General features: G+C 39.6%; 1 protein-coding gene across 1 annotated transcript in view; it reads left to right on the plus strand.

The window, feature by feature from the left end:
- Positions 1-13,633, plus strand: part of AAGAB (alpha- and gamma-adaptin binding protein) — a 54,699-nt gene that overhangs the window by 19,943 nt on the left and 21,123 nt on the right. The window contains exons 2-5 of the mRNA XM_006758396.1: positions 889-1,077; positions 1,207-1,303; positions 1,828-1,917; positions 4,849-4,932. Of these exons, the coding sequence (XP_006758459.1) occupies positions 889-1,077; positions 1,207-1,303; positions 1,828-1,917; positions 4,849-4,932 (460 nt within the window). The remainder of the gene's footprint in view (positions 1-888; positions 1,078-1,206; positions 1,304-1,827; positions 1,918-4,848; positions 4,933-13,633) is intronic.

Raw genomic sequence — 13,633 nt, forward strand, 5'->3', positions numbered from 1 at the left:
AAAACGCTTCACAGACATTTGGTTAGAGTGTAAATGCTTCCACCTGGCTATAAAGCAAGTTGTGTTCCTGAGCTAAAGAAACTCCAAGGAGGCTAATCGCTAAGGAACAGAAGCTGGGCTTGCCACGTGACGTTATTACCCAGCACCCACAGTGACTGTTCCGGGCTGGCCATGGTGTGTTGGCAGCATTGGATGTGATTTGGTGGGCTGTTGCTCCGGGGTGGTGGCGGGCCTGTGTCCCACTTGGGGAGACCCGAGTGTTGCTTTGTTGGCCAGATGGGCGCTGCCATTTCTCCGTAAATGGCCAGTGTGTGTCATGGTAGCTCCTGCGTTGAGTGTCTGCCCCCTGGTGTTCAGTGTGCGTCATAGTGACCGGTTGGGCAGTGGGAAGGACACTTAGCATATTAGCCTTTTATATATAGACTAGAGGCCTGGTGCACAAAATTTGTGCAGGGGGGGCTGTCCCTCAGCCTGGCCTGCACCCTCTCCAATCCGGGACCCTTTGGGGGATGTCGGTTTAGTGGGATTGGGCCTAAACCTGCAGTCGGACATGCCTCTTGAAATCTGGGATCCAGGCAGCTTTGCCCGGGCCACAGCTGCAGGCACCTGGAACTGGGACCGGGGGCAGGTCGGCTTCGCCAGGGCATAGCTTTGTCACAAAGGATGTCTGGAAGGTCATCCAGAAGATGTCTGGTCTAATTAGCTTTTACCCTTTTATAGTACTGTAGATGATCAGCGGAGAAAATACCCTAATAAGTGTGAGGCCCTTTGAAATCTTTGTGTGAAGGGAAACAGCCATGTAACTCTGGTGTCCTATTGAGTAATGTACATTACCTATGTACATTAGTTTTGCACTTTCCATGGTGATGTTGTGTCGTTTATTTAGACATCCTTGGAACAGAAGATCTTCTTGTGGAAGCCACTGCCAATGATGCCGTGAGATTTTATCCTTGGACCATTGATAATAAGTACTATTCAGCCGACATCAATCTATGTGTAGTGCCGAACAAGTTTCTTGTCACTGCAGAGATTGCAGAGTCTGTCCAAGCATTTGTGGTTTACTTTGACAGCACACAAGTAAGATTTTCTTTTCCATGGAATTTTGAATAAGAATTTATCTTGTGCTTTCTGTTCCCCCTCCTGCTTTTTTTTGTAAGTTCTCTTAATGCCTGTGTTTCTGCTTTTGTTCGTTTTTCCTCCCTCTAGAAATCTGGTCTTGATAGTGTCTCCTCATGGCTTCCCCTGGCAGAAGCATGGTTACCTGAGGTGATGATCTTGGTCTGCGATAGAGTGTCTGAGAATGGTAAGCACTTGGATGGGATGGATGGTAGTTTGTACATACATTTGCCATTTCTTGGTAAACAGAGTCTATTTGTTTCCTTAACTTAGACTAGTGTATGTCATGTGACTTTACTACTTTACAAAAATATTGTTAGCTATTTCTCTTTGGAAACTTGGGATATTTACCTTTTTTTTTTCTTTTTTTTTTTTTTACCTTTTTTTCCTAAATAGTGGAAATACTTTTCTTTATATTGTGGTTCCTACAGAATAATATTGACATTAATGGAAACACATTTAAATTTGTGAATACTATTGCAGCAATATTCATATTTTAATTAAACATTTTTAAAATTTATTTATTTTAGAGAGGGAGAAACGTTGATTTTGTTGTTCTACTTATTTATGTATTTATTGGTTGATTCTTGTATGTGCCCTGACCCGGGATCAAACCTGCGACCTTGGCATATCAGGATGACAATCAACCAGGCTCATATTTTACTTTTATTTGTAAATATTTTTTAATAATTTAAAAAATTATTATTTTAGGTGTAAACCGACAAAAAGCTCAAGAATGGTGTATAAAACATGGCTTTGAACTGGTAGAACTTAGTCCGGAAGAGTTACCTGAGGAGGATGGTAAGTGTTTATATTGTGAGAAAACATGGCATGTGGGTTGAAATATGAGATTATTTAATTCTTGAAAGAATCACAGTGAAATTCAAAAAGCCTTTTTTCCCCAGCTGCTTGAAAAGATTTGTGCAAAATCCATCGAAGTGGTCTTATCATTAACCAAATAATTCATTCATTTGTCAATTTTAGGACTTTTGAAATGTTTGTTTTTCTTATGCATAAAGGTAGAAGATTTCTACCTTAAATCTTAGTCATTTCCCTAATCTCTTATCTTTTCTCCACATCCAAAAAAAAGAGAGTTTAATCTATATTCATAAATAGGTAAAGTTGCCTATTTTGAATTCCTACTAACCTGAGGCTGAATCCCCAAGAACCGTAGGGGATATGTCAGTCCTATTTGTATGTCTTTTGCACATTTGAAATAAAAAATAGACTCAGAATGCCCTCTCGGGTAGCTTTGCATTTAACTGCTTTCTACTATAGTCTGGACCTTCTTCTGTTTCTTCCTCCACTTCATTTCTCCTCCTCCATTTCTCTTCTCATCTGTGTTCCTTCCAAGTGTATCTATGCTAGCTGCTATGGGATCTGCCAAGATAAGGTGGCTTTTGGGCCATCAAAATCATATAATCTGGTACAAAAGATAAGACATGTATATAAATAATTAAATTACTAAGTGGGACATCTTAAGTTTGATTTAAAAATACTGGTACTGTGGTATTTCACAGACAGAAGAGATTATTTTAAAGAATGAGTTGGCACCATGAACTCTCACATGTCAACTGGTCCATGGGGGAGAGATGGAAAATATACTGGAATTGTATTTAGAGGACTAGTGGGGAAGTAGCATTGAGAAATGCCAGTTGTTCCGAAAGACATTCTAGGGAGGGGCATCCAGTACAAATTAAATTATGTAGATAGGATATAAGTAATCCTTACATGAAACATATTTTTTTAAAGGAGCTAAAAATGTTCTTCTCTATATTATGACTTGTTTAGAATATTTTTTCAAAATCTTACCTTTAGGAAGAAAACCTTGCCAGGGAAGAAGAGCACAAAAATGAAATAAAAAGCCGGATTTTTCTCCTTGTACATTTTTAAGAATATTAAAAATTAACAAGTGCAATTTATCCTTCCAGGTTCTTCTAGGTCTCCTAAAACTTGTGCCCTATTTTGTGTATGTGAACATGTGTGTAGTCACTTACTTTTGGTACTAGAATTTTCTCTTTTTTGTCCTTGAGAGTCAATATTTGAGTCATTTATTTATATCTGTTTTCATTTTGAAATCTCTACTCCTTTATACCAGTACACTTCTTGCTTCTTGTCAGAACAATGTTCTTATATTAATTCAGTTTAATCTTAAAATAGATTTTTGACATGTCATCTTTAGGTAATGTAACTAAAACCTTCCTATAAGCTTTAAATGCAAACAGTTCTCAAGCCATATGCCCTCATCCTTTATTCACATGTATTAATTTGAACATCAATATGAGAGTTTATGCTTGTTTGTATTAAATTTCATCTTACTGGCTTTCTACTTCAGGCCTTATTTTTGACTCCTGGTTAAATCATCTGATATATTAGTTATTCTTTCAAGAATTGAATCATTCATTCATAATTAAGATAAACATGTTCTATTTCTTCATTTAAACATCAATGGTGATAAACTCATTTTTGTAGAGTATTTTGGTTTAATCCTCACCCTATTTCTGTTAAGTTGCTGGGTTGGTATTCTTTAAATGATTCATCAACCCAGCAGTTACTAAGTGCCTGCTGTCGTTCAGGCACTGTGTTAGGCAGTGGGAATAATGAACTCAGTAAGACATGATTTCTGCCTTAGGGAGTATCCAGGCTGGAGGAGAAGGTTACACTAGCAAATCACCAGTTCCACTGCATCTTTCCTCTAGGAAAGGTGTGCACGGAGTGGTGCCATCCCCACTTTGCTGTGATAAAGTGTTAAGTGATATTTGCCCTTGATCAAATAGCTAATAAGTTGCAGAGCCTGGGTTCAGATTCAGATTTTCTGACTTCTAATTCTGCGCTCTTCCACTAGAGACAGATTCTCTGTGGACTGTGCTCTGTAAACGCATAGGAGACTTTCTTCTTTCAGCCATACACAATCTTACAATACTCATTATCTGAAGGGTCTCCATTTCCTTTATACTCATTCATATATACAGTGTAACTAAGCATACCACTTATTATTGGTACGCTAACTGGGGTTAATGCCTTGTTGTTTGGAGTAGTATCAATTAAATTCCAGAAGCTGGAAAATACCAATACTAAACTAACTAAGTTGTTGGATATTTTTAATGATACTTTTCCAGTGTCTTACACTCTGGTTATAGTAACTTAACTTCTCACTCTTAAACTATCTTTCTCTGATCAAGAATTTGTTCTCTAGATATCTGTTTTAAAGAATAATTATTTTATGATTCCTAGGAGAAGAAAGGGATTTTTTAGCATACTAAGAGGACCAGTCCTGCCTTCAGCAAAATCATTCTCTATAAATTACCAAGATTGGTAGTACTCTTGTACTCTCCTAGGATTGTGTAATTAATGGAAATTAACATTTTCAGGAGCGTGTAAGTAGGTGTGTCGTTGGTGAGGCAGTGGGGATGATGTTATAAGACTCTTATACTGTGTGTTTTCTCATTGTTTTAGTTTCTAGAATATTCTTAACGGGAGCTCTGAGCTTGGTATTTGCTTAAATTTTTCCTCATATTGGTTGCAGTGTGAAGAAGTAACAGCTAATAAGCAAAATAATTAAGCCACAGTTATTTAAAAATGTGGCTTACAGTGTGTGTGTGTATATATACATACATACATACATATATACATATGTGTGTGTGTATATATATACACACACGTATGTATATATGTATGTATGTATGTATGTATAAGTACATGTATAAATATATTTGCTCTTTACCTCACTAGATGACTTCCCAGAATCTACAGGAGTAAAGCGAATTGTTCAAGCCTTGAATGCCAATGTCTGGTCCAACGTAGTGATGAAGAATGGTAAGTAACTTGGGACTAAATGTCCTGAGGAGTTTTCCTCCTATTTCTTGTAAGTTTAAAATTATTTGGATATATATGGAACCACAAGGATTACATGAAACCTATAGATTTGTTCAATTTTGTCCCCAGTTGAAGGAAGGGCCCAAAGTAATACTTCTAAGAATTTTAAATATATGTTTAATAGTTAATTCAGTAAAAATTTAGGACTTGTCTGTAATATGCTTAGAATTGTCTTTGGCTTTGAGAAGTACCCCCAATATTGTAAAACACAAACCTTCTCCTTAAGGAGCTCATAGTCTACCTGTGCAAAATGTGCGCTTTTTAAATGTTAGGTAATCGTGCAAGGCAATTGGAGATGAGTGCGGAATGACCGATACAAGCAGTAATGCCGCGACGTCTCAGAAGTGGCCTTGGCTCTGGGCTTCAATATATAGGGAGAGCTTCAAGGAGAAAGCCAGTCTTGGAGTGGGCTTTATAGGGTGGTCAAGAATTGGGTTGCGTAGAAGGAAGGTGACAAGCAGGGGAGGAAGCATCACATCAGTAACGGTGGTTGTATATTCTAGTGTCACTCGCGGAATCACACCTAGCAGTGGGACTAGCTTAGAAGATAGGGGCCTGAGTGCTAGACAGAAGGATCTGGGCTTTTCCCCATAGGAATTGGTGAGCCCCTAGAGATTTTTTAACAAGAGAGTGATGCAAAGAAGTTGTCATCTTTGAAAGGTTATCATGGTTGAGTGCAGGTGCGTTTGGCAGTTGAAGCAAAGGTAGAGTCTGAAGTCTGAAATCAGGGAGACTAGGCAGCTGTTACAGCAGCCGTGAGGGAGGTGTTGGGACCTGGGCTAAGTGGTGGCTGAGGTCATGGGGTGGAAAGCTGGATCTGGAATGCAGTCTGAAGCAGGCAGGCCTAGTGGGTGCACAGGAGCTTCTCACTGTCTGGATTGGTTTTCTGGGGCCGCAGTAACCAAGTACCACACATAGGATGGCTTAGAACAACAGGTATTCATTGTCCCATAGTTCTAGAAGCCAGAATTCTAAAGTCACGGCGTCAGAAGGTTCATGTTCCCTCTGATGGTGTTAGCGAAGGACCTGCTCCAGGTCTCTTCTAGATTCTGGTAGTTCTTTGGCTTGAGCAGCATAACTCCAATCTTCACACGGCATACTTCCTATGTGCCTCTCTGTCCAAATCTCTTCTTTTTCTGAGGACAATAGTTATAATGATTTAAGGGCCCACCCAACTCCAGGAAGACCTCATCTAAGTACATCTGCAATGACCCTATTTCCAAGTAAGGCCACATTCTAAAGGATTGGGGCTAGGACTTAAACATCTGAATTTGGTGGGGGATACAGATCAGCCCATAACATAGTCCTTTAGGAACTGCTGCCTGAATAGTGTTTTTCTCTCTTATGGCCTTGGCTCCTCGACAAGAATGCTGTGCTCGGGGAAATACTGCAGATGGGAATGAGAAAAATAATATTTATAGTGAGCTTACCCATCTTCCCTGAGATAAAGGGTCTAGTGGCAGATCAGTTTTACAGAAACAAAATATTTCATCTCAATTTTTGGTCAACACTCGAGTGTTAAGTGCGATTGGGGCTCTTGAGCTTGCTGAGCTCTTGTCTGAGCTGTGTCGTCGCTGGAGAAGCTCCTCTGCCTAGTACGAGTTCCCTCCTCCCTCTCACCCCTCTCCCGCCTACTTAGTCTTTCTAGGGCAGCCGTGGGCAAACTACGGCCTGCAGGCCGGATCCGGTCCGTTTGAAATGAATAAAACTATTGAAAAAAAAAGACCGTACCCTTTTATGTAATGATGTTTACTTTGAATTTATATTAGTTCACACAAACACTCCATCCATGCTTTTGTTCCGGCCCTCCGGTCCAGTTTAAGAACCCATTGTGGCCCTCGAGTCAAAAAGTTTGCCCACCCCTGTTCTAGGGGGTTCTAGAATTGCAAAGATTCGAGATTATTTTATTGTGATAGCATTCAAATTAAGTCCTGATGTAGAAAAAAATAAGGAGATTTTACCCTCTGTTGTTATCTCCCTGTTACCAAAACAAACTCAAATTGAGGCTTGGTCCTCTTCATTCAGCAAATCCTTGTTGAGCATTTATCATAGTGAGGCATTGCTGTACACTATATCTTCACTATAAAAACATCTTTAAGGTATGGTACATAAACTGGATCAACTTGAAATAAAATTATATTCAATGATGCTTATTATATGTATGAGAAATATTTTCAGAAAAGCTTATGTAGCCCAACTTGCATGGCTCAGTGGTTGAGCATCAACCTATGAACCAGGAGGTCATGGTTTGATTCCCAGTCAGGGCATATGCCCAGGTTGTAGGCTCAGTCCCCAGTGTGGGGCACCTAGTGGGCAGCCAGTCAATAATTCTTTCTCATCATTTATGTTTCTATCTCTCCCTCTCCCTTCCTTTCTGAGAGCAATAAAAATATATTTAAACACACACACGCACACACACACACACACACACACACACAACTTATTTGGCCTGGCCTGGTAGCTTTTTGGTTAGAGCCTTGTCCTGATACATCAAGGTTGCAGGTTTGATCCTGGTCAGGGCACATACAAGAATCAAACAATGAGTGCATAAATAAGTAGAACAATAAATCCACGTTTCTTCCTCTATCCCTTCCTTCCTTCCTTCCTTCCTCTCTCCCTTCTCTTTCTCTACATCTGGCATAGCTGACCACTCCTTTCACCTTGACAACATCCCACTTCTGCTTCTAGAACTCTGTACTCTTGGCTTTCCTACCTCACTGACCATTCTTTTTCAGTTTCTTGCTGGTTCCTTCTCTTCTCCCTATCCTCTTAATTTGAAGTGTCCAGGGGCTGAGTCCCTGGTTCTTTTTATTTACTACACTTACTTTTGTGGTGATCTCATGGGGCCTCTAGTTGGTAATAATAATGTCTTATGGTATGACCATGGGAATACATGGCTGAAGTGAACAAGGAGATGGGAAAAATAGAGATTGTCTAGTGTAGGTTAAGTTTGGAAAAACCAAACCTCAGAAGGGATTTAATTGGAAACTGTAGTTAGGGTATGAATAGGGTAAATATGGACTTGATTTCCCAAATCCTAGACTGCTATTACTTAGGGACATTCCCTAAAGCTTAAAAATAAAATGAAGGCATTATTGAACATAGCAGGAGGTAATTTATGGAGTACATCACACTAAAAGATGATCCAGGCAGAAAATTGATATGGCTCACAAAGGGGCTACAATAGTTCTCATGAATGACACTTATATTTAATTCAAGTTCGGAAGGTATGTACCCAAACTTTAAAGGCTTATCTTGGAAAGCAATCATGTTTTTCTTCCCAATATTTTTCTATGCAGTGTTTTTTCTATTAGGTCTTGTCCTGGCTGTTCTTTGAATTACATGTTGTTGAATTTTACAGAATTTAATATGGGGCATTATTTTGTTTGGTATGCTAGTATATGTGAACTAGCTAGGTACAGGCCTTTAGAATGTAGAATCTCCATGCATGCATCTGGTATGACATCTTCCTTTTATAGATGGGAAAATGAGGCCTCAGGAAGGAGAGGGGACTTGCCTATATTCTCACAGTGAGTCAGTAGCTAAGGTGGGACCCGAGGGCAGGTCTCCTGACCAGGAGTGCTGTGTGTTTTTCCATTACAGTGTGCTGATTTACAGTATTGGCTGGTTAGAGGAATGAGCACAGTGGTTAAATAATTTACCCAGGCTGCGTGGGAAATTATTGGCAGAGCTAGTTGAGTTCATCCCTATAGAACCCCATCAGCGTAGGTGTTCTGGCATGAGTAAGATTTTAATGAGACAGACTAGAAGTAATGATCAGAAGTACAGGTGAGAACCTGAGACTTGCACTTGGTGTCTGAAGTGGGGTGGGGGAGAGGACAGCTTTGTGGGACCTTGCCCTTAGCCTGGGGGTGGGGAGCGAGGCGGGGGGCAGAATTGAGTTAAATTGTAGGACACCCAGTCGGTGTCCTCTGAGAACTGGAGAATTGCTTGGTGTGGAAAACCCACACATCTAGTGTCAGAAGTGTTGGTTATGAATAGAGCCGGAAATGGAAGTTTTTTCTTTAGGGGTCTGATGAAAATGGTTGAGAAACACTGGATCTGGTTGCAGATACTTAGCTCTATCTTAGAGGAAATCCCCAGGTATCATTGTATTGATTGTAAAGGTCAATCTTCTAGGGAAGTCAGAGTTTCCGTTACACGCATTAAAGACATAACAAAATGGTCCAGGAAACGAAGTGGTTAGGAGTGTTTACAATTGCGCTATGCATTCTAGACGTCTCCATCCACATCAGTTTGCTCACTGTATAACCTCTCCTATGCTGCCTTGTCTTACATTTCCTAGACCTGAAAGTCTGGCTGTGGCTCAAGAAAAGGGATGTGGATAGAATTTCAGCTGCCTACTTGAGTTACCCTCAGTCCCTGTTAGAGCTGGGCTTATGGCTGTGGAGAACTACTATTTGGGTCTATCTATATAATTTGATAATGTCCCCTTATTATCACCATGAAAGGAGAAACTGTGGGTCAGTGCTTTATGCCAAATGTGACAGATTTTAAAAGTTGATTCTCCTCACCTGTCTCGTCTCCAGTGAGATTAACCTCTTTTTTTATTTATCTGGTACGCCAGAAAGCCTGGTTGCAAAATACTTTATTTTCATTAGATGGTCTTATGCTCAGCCCTGTGCCTTGGACTTGGGAGCACTAGGTAAATAATAAGGTTTGATTTTAAGGGAAAAGAAGTCTGATGCGTTGTTTTGGTTTTCAAAGGAAGTTGTCACTGTTTCACATGGGAGGGTAGCAGTGTCAGTTTAATTTACCCAAAAACCCCATGCTGGGCTTTGTCACCTGGGCACTGATGAGGGAGGGCCATGAGGGGTTTAGTCTGTACTTACAGATCTCAGGTATTCAGTGGGTCTTTTTGCAAATACCACCCCTGAGTGAAGGGCAAGGAAGGAAATTCTGTGATCTTCTATTGTTTCTAATCAGTGAAAGAGGGATTAGGCCAAACAGATATTAGAGTTGTGACTTTGGTCCCTCAGTGGTAAACAATAATTGTAGAGATTGTATTTCAAAAGCCCTGAGAATGTTTATCCATAATAGTTTAATCTCCAGTGATGCAGGTGGGTAAGGAGTAAGTGGGATTTTAATAGTAGAAATGATTCTTTCTTATGATAGTTTTGTTTCCCATTATAAATGGAAAGAATTATTTATCTATTAATGCATGCTCCCCTGAATTTACTTGGTAACAAGATACCATGGAAGAAATCCCAGATTCCAGTTTAAGGGATCATTTGCAACTGATGTACAGAGCAGTGGCAAGAAATGAGCGCCAAAAACAAGATCTGTCCGGCTACCTGATGCCGGGGCTACTCTCCTGAGACAGTAGATGGCTAATGCCTATAATAGAAATCGTTTTTTAAAAAGAGAGAGTAAGAAGTGATTAAATAAAAATTTAAATTTAGTGTTACAGAAAATAAAATATCAAATTAGTGAGAGGAAGAATGGTTCATGAAGAGGATTCTAGTGGGGTCTGTCTCTGCTAGGTGATCTTGGGAAGATGGCATCATGTCTCTGGACCCCAGTTTCCCTAGGATAGGGTAGAATTATACCAAATCTATAGTCTATGGATCTGAGTTCCTTGAGACAGAATGTGTTGGTCCTGTTTATCCCAACGCCTAATATTGGGGAACTGAAAAATTATTTGAGTAATCTCTGACAGCTGTCTAACTGTGAATATTATCATCAAAACTAAGATAAATAAGACATATACTGAAGGCATAATTTGGTGCGGGGTGGGGGATTGTGTTGTAAGAGAAAAAGGAGAAGAGGGAATTGTGAAAAATTAGAGAAGCTGGAAGGGAATAAATGTGTGAGTCAAATGTGAGACTTTGTTTTAGGAAATAATGCCCCAAATTGTCCATAAGCAAATGAATGATGGGAAATCTCTTCAGATTAGTCACTGTGGTAGCACATTCAGGCCTCCTTCTGCAGCCACCTTGCAAAACATTTTTGGTAGTCTTGCTTTGGAATTATTTTTAGAGCTGGCTGTGAACCACACATAAGATAAATTATCTTTTCCTTTACCATAAAGTCTTGTTTCATTGCTCTCATTATTCCCCACACTTGGCTCTAAATGATATTTTGCTTTGATTCTAAACATTCCTTTGAGAATTTTCAAGAGTGTGCTTCGGACTCCGGAGATTGGATTTCACAATGGGAGCATTTTTAGAAGTAGTGTAACGCTTTCCTTTACGAGACCTTTGAAAAGACAGTGCTCATTTTGATGTTTAGTTCACTTTATTAAGAATTTGTAGCCTGGACCTAGCCGATTTGGCTTAGTAGATAGAGTATCGGCCTGCAGACTGAAGGGTCCCGGGTTCGTTTCGGTTCAAGGGCATATGCCTGGGTCGTGGGCTTGATCCCCAGTGGGGTGTGTGCAGGAGGCAACCAATCAATGATTCTCATCATTGATGTTTCTATCTCCCTCTCTCTTCCTCTTTGAAATCAATGCAAATATACTTTTTTAAAAAAGAAAAAGGAATTTGTAGCCTAGCCTTCTGAGCATTGACATATGTACCAGGAGGTCATGGTTTGATTGCCGGTTAGCTGATCCATGATTTTCTCTCATCATTGATGTTTCTATCTCGCCCTCTTCCTTCCTCTCGGAAATAAACAAAAATATTATAAAACAACACTAGGAGGACACACACACGAAAGTATTAATTGGCATCTTTGGGGATTTTTAAAATTTTCTTCTTTATTCTTTTTCTATTTTCCAAATTTCCTACAATGAAAAAATCCTTTACAATCAGGAAAAAGAGAGAAAATACTGTGTAATTACTTTCTGGTTCAGTTCATTATGTGCTCAAGGATTGGCAGAAACGTTGCTGACTTGTTGAGCAGGGGTCCCCAGTGTCATAGGAAGAGCCCAGATCCACGTCTCCAGAATCCAGAACCAAATGCAGTGTTGCAGCCTATTTCTCAAAATAAGTGCTGTTTTTAATAACGTATTTCGAAGTTTTACCCTTTTCAAGCAGTAGTTTAATAAAAGAATAAATCAGTTCTAATTATTTTTTATTTTAAAAACATTTCAGCCCTAACCGGTTTGGCTCAGTGGATAGAGCGTCGGCCTGCGGACTCAAGGGTCCCAGGTTCGATTCCGGTCAAGGGCATGTACCTGGGTTGCGGGCACATCCCCAGTTGGGCGTGTGCAGGAGGCAGCTGATCGATGTTTCTCTCTCATCGATGTTTCTAACTGTCTGTCCCTCTCCCTTCCTCTCTGTAAAAAAACAATAAAATATATTAAAAAAACACACACAAACAAACAAAAAAAAACATTTCAATTTATCAAGCAGATGTGAAAGGTGATATAAAAGTATAGGCTTATTTCCCAGATATCAGTGAAATCATTTCTGATGAATCACTGCTTAAAATAAGTTTTTATGTAAATATTATAGTGTGATTTAAAAATACCATTCAAAAATACGTACAGCTTTTCTGTGTAAGTTGAAATATCTTAGTTGTGCTTATGGTAAGTTTGATCATGTTTACCACATGGGTGGAAACGAAAATATTTTGTGGGGAATGAAAGGGGATGTGAAAAACCTTAAAATATGGGGAAAACGAACTTCTTAAGATGATGCCAAATAATTGTGGCTTTAAGGAAATAAAAGCTGAAATATGAATACAGAAAATACATAACAGGTCATCTAAGGCATTTTGGGGCTGTGTTTACGGACATTCTTAATACTGTGATCAGTATATATAAGTTTAAAGTAAAAACGTCTATGTTTAGCTAATGCTTGCACCTCTGTCATATGAGGCTGTCAGCAGATATTTCGGCATCTCTGCTGTATACTTAACACTCTGCTGGGAGCTGTGTTGTCTGTGTGTGCAAGGCATTTATAATATAGTTAAGGATGGCAGATTGACTTCAGACAAGTACCTATGCTAGCATTTCTCTCAAGGCCTAATTGAATAGTAAGGACATAGAAGGCAAATGGCACTGAGGTAGAAGTGATTGTGAGCTAAAATCATCTGTAGAAGTTTTCCAGAGTAGAGGGGAGATATTTATGTTAACAGGAGATAAGATGGCATCTCTTAAATGTTTTTACCCTCTTTTTTCATTGAAAATATTTTCAAGAAATGACTTAAAATCTGAGAATTTTAGCCAAAAATTTCCTTTCCTCAGTAGATCTGTATCAGTGGTTCTCAATTGGAGGTAATGTTGTGTTTTCCCCACCCCCAACTCTGGGGACATTTGGCAGTGCTGTAGGCATTTGGTGGGTATAGGCAGAGATTCACCGGACTCTCCCTGCCACCCCCATACACACACAACAAAGCCTCAAATGTCAATAGTGCTGGTTTGAAAAACCCTTTTTAGGTATACTTGAGGGACAGTGAAAGGATAGTGAGTCTTAACCAGTTAACTGCCATGGGTCCAAAACAGAAACCATCTCCACACTCCCCGATATTTTGAATTTAATTGCGTCTATAGACGCTTATGGTGTACAAAGCGTTAACCACCTGTCTGCCACTAGTTTTATGTGACTAATGCCTCCAGGAGTTATGGGGCTGGGCTGGAATTAATGAGAAGCATTAAAGTGGTATATGATTAATTATTCAGTCCTGAGCTTAGCTTAGTTGAAATCAGTCTAAACCAGGGATATAATGAAGGATT

This window comes from Myotis davidii, unplaced genomic scaffold, assembly GCF_000327345.1.
Source record: "Myotis davidii unplaced genomic scaffold, ASM32734v1 scaffold673, whole genome shotgun sequence".
Classification (NCBI taxonomy): domain Eukaryota; kingdom Metazoa; phylum Chordata; class Mammalia; order Chiroptera; family Vespertilionidae; genus Myotis; species Myotis davidii.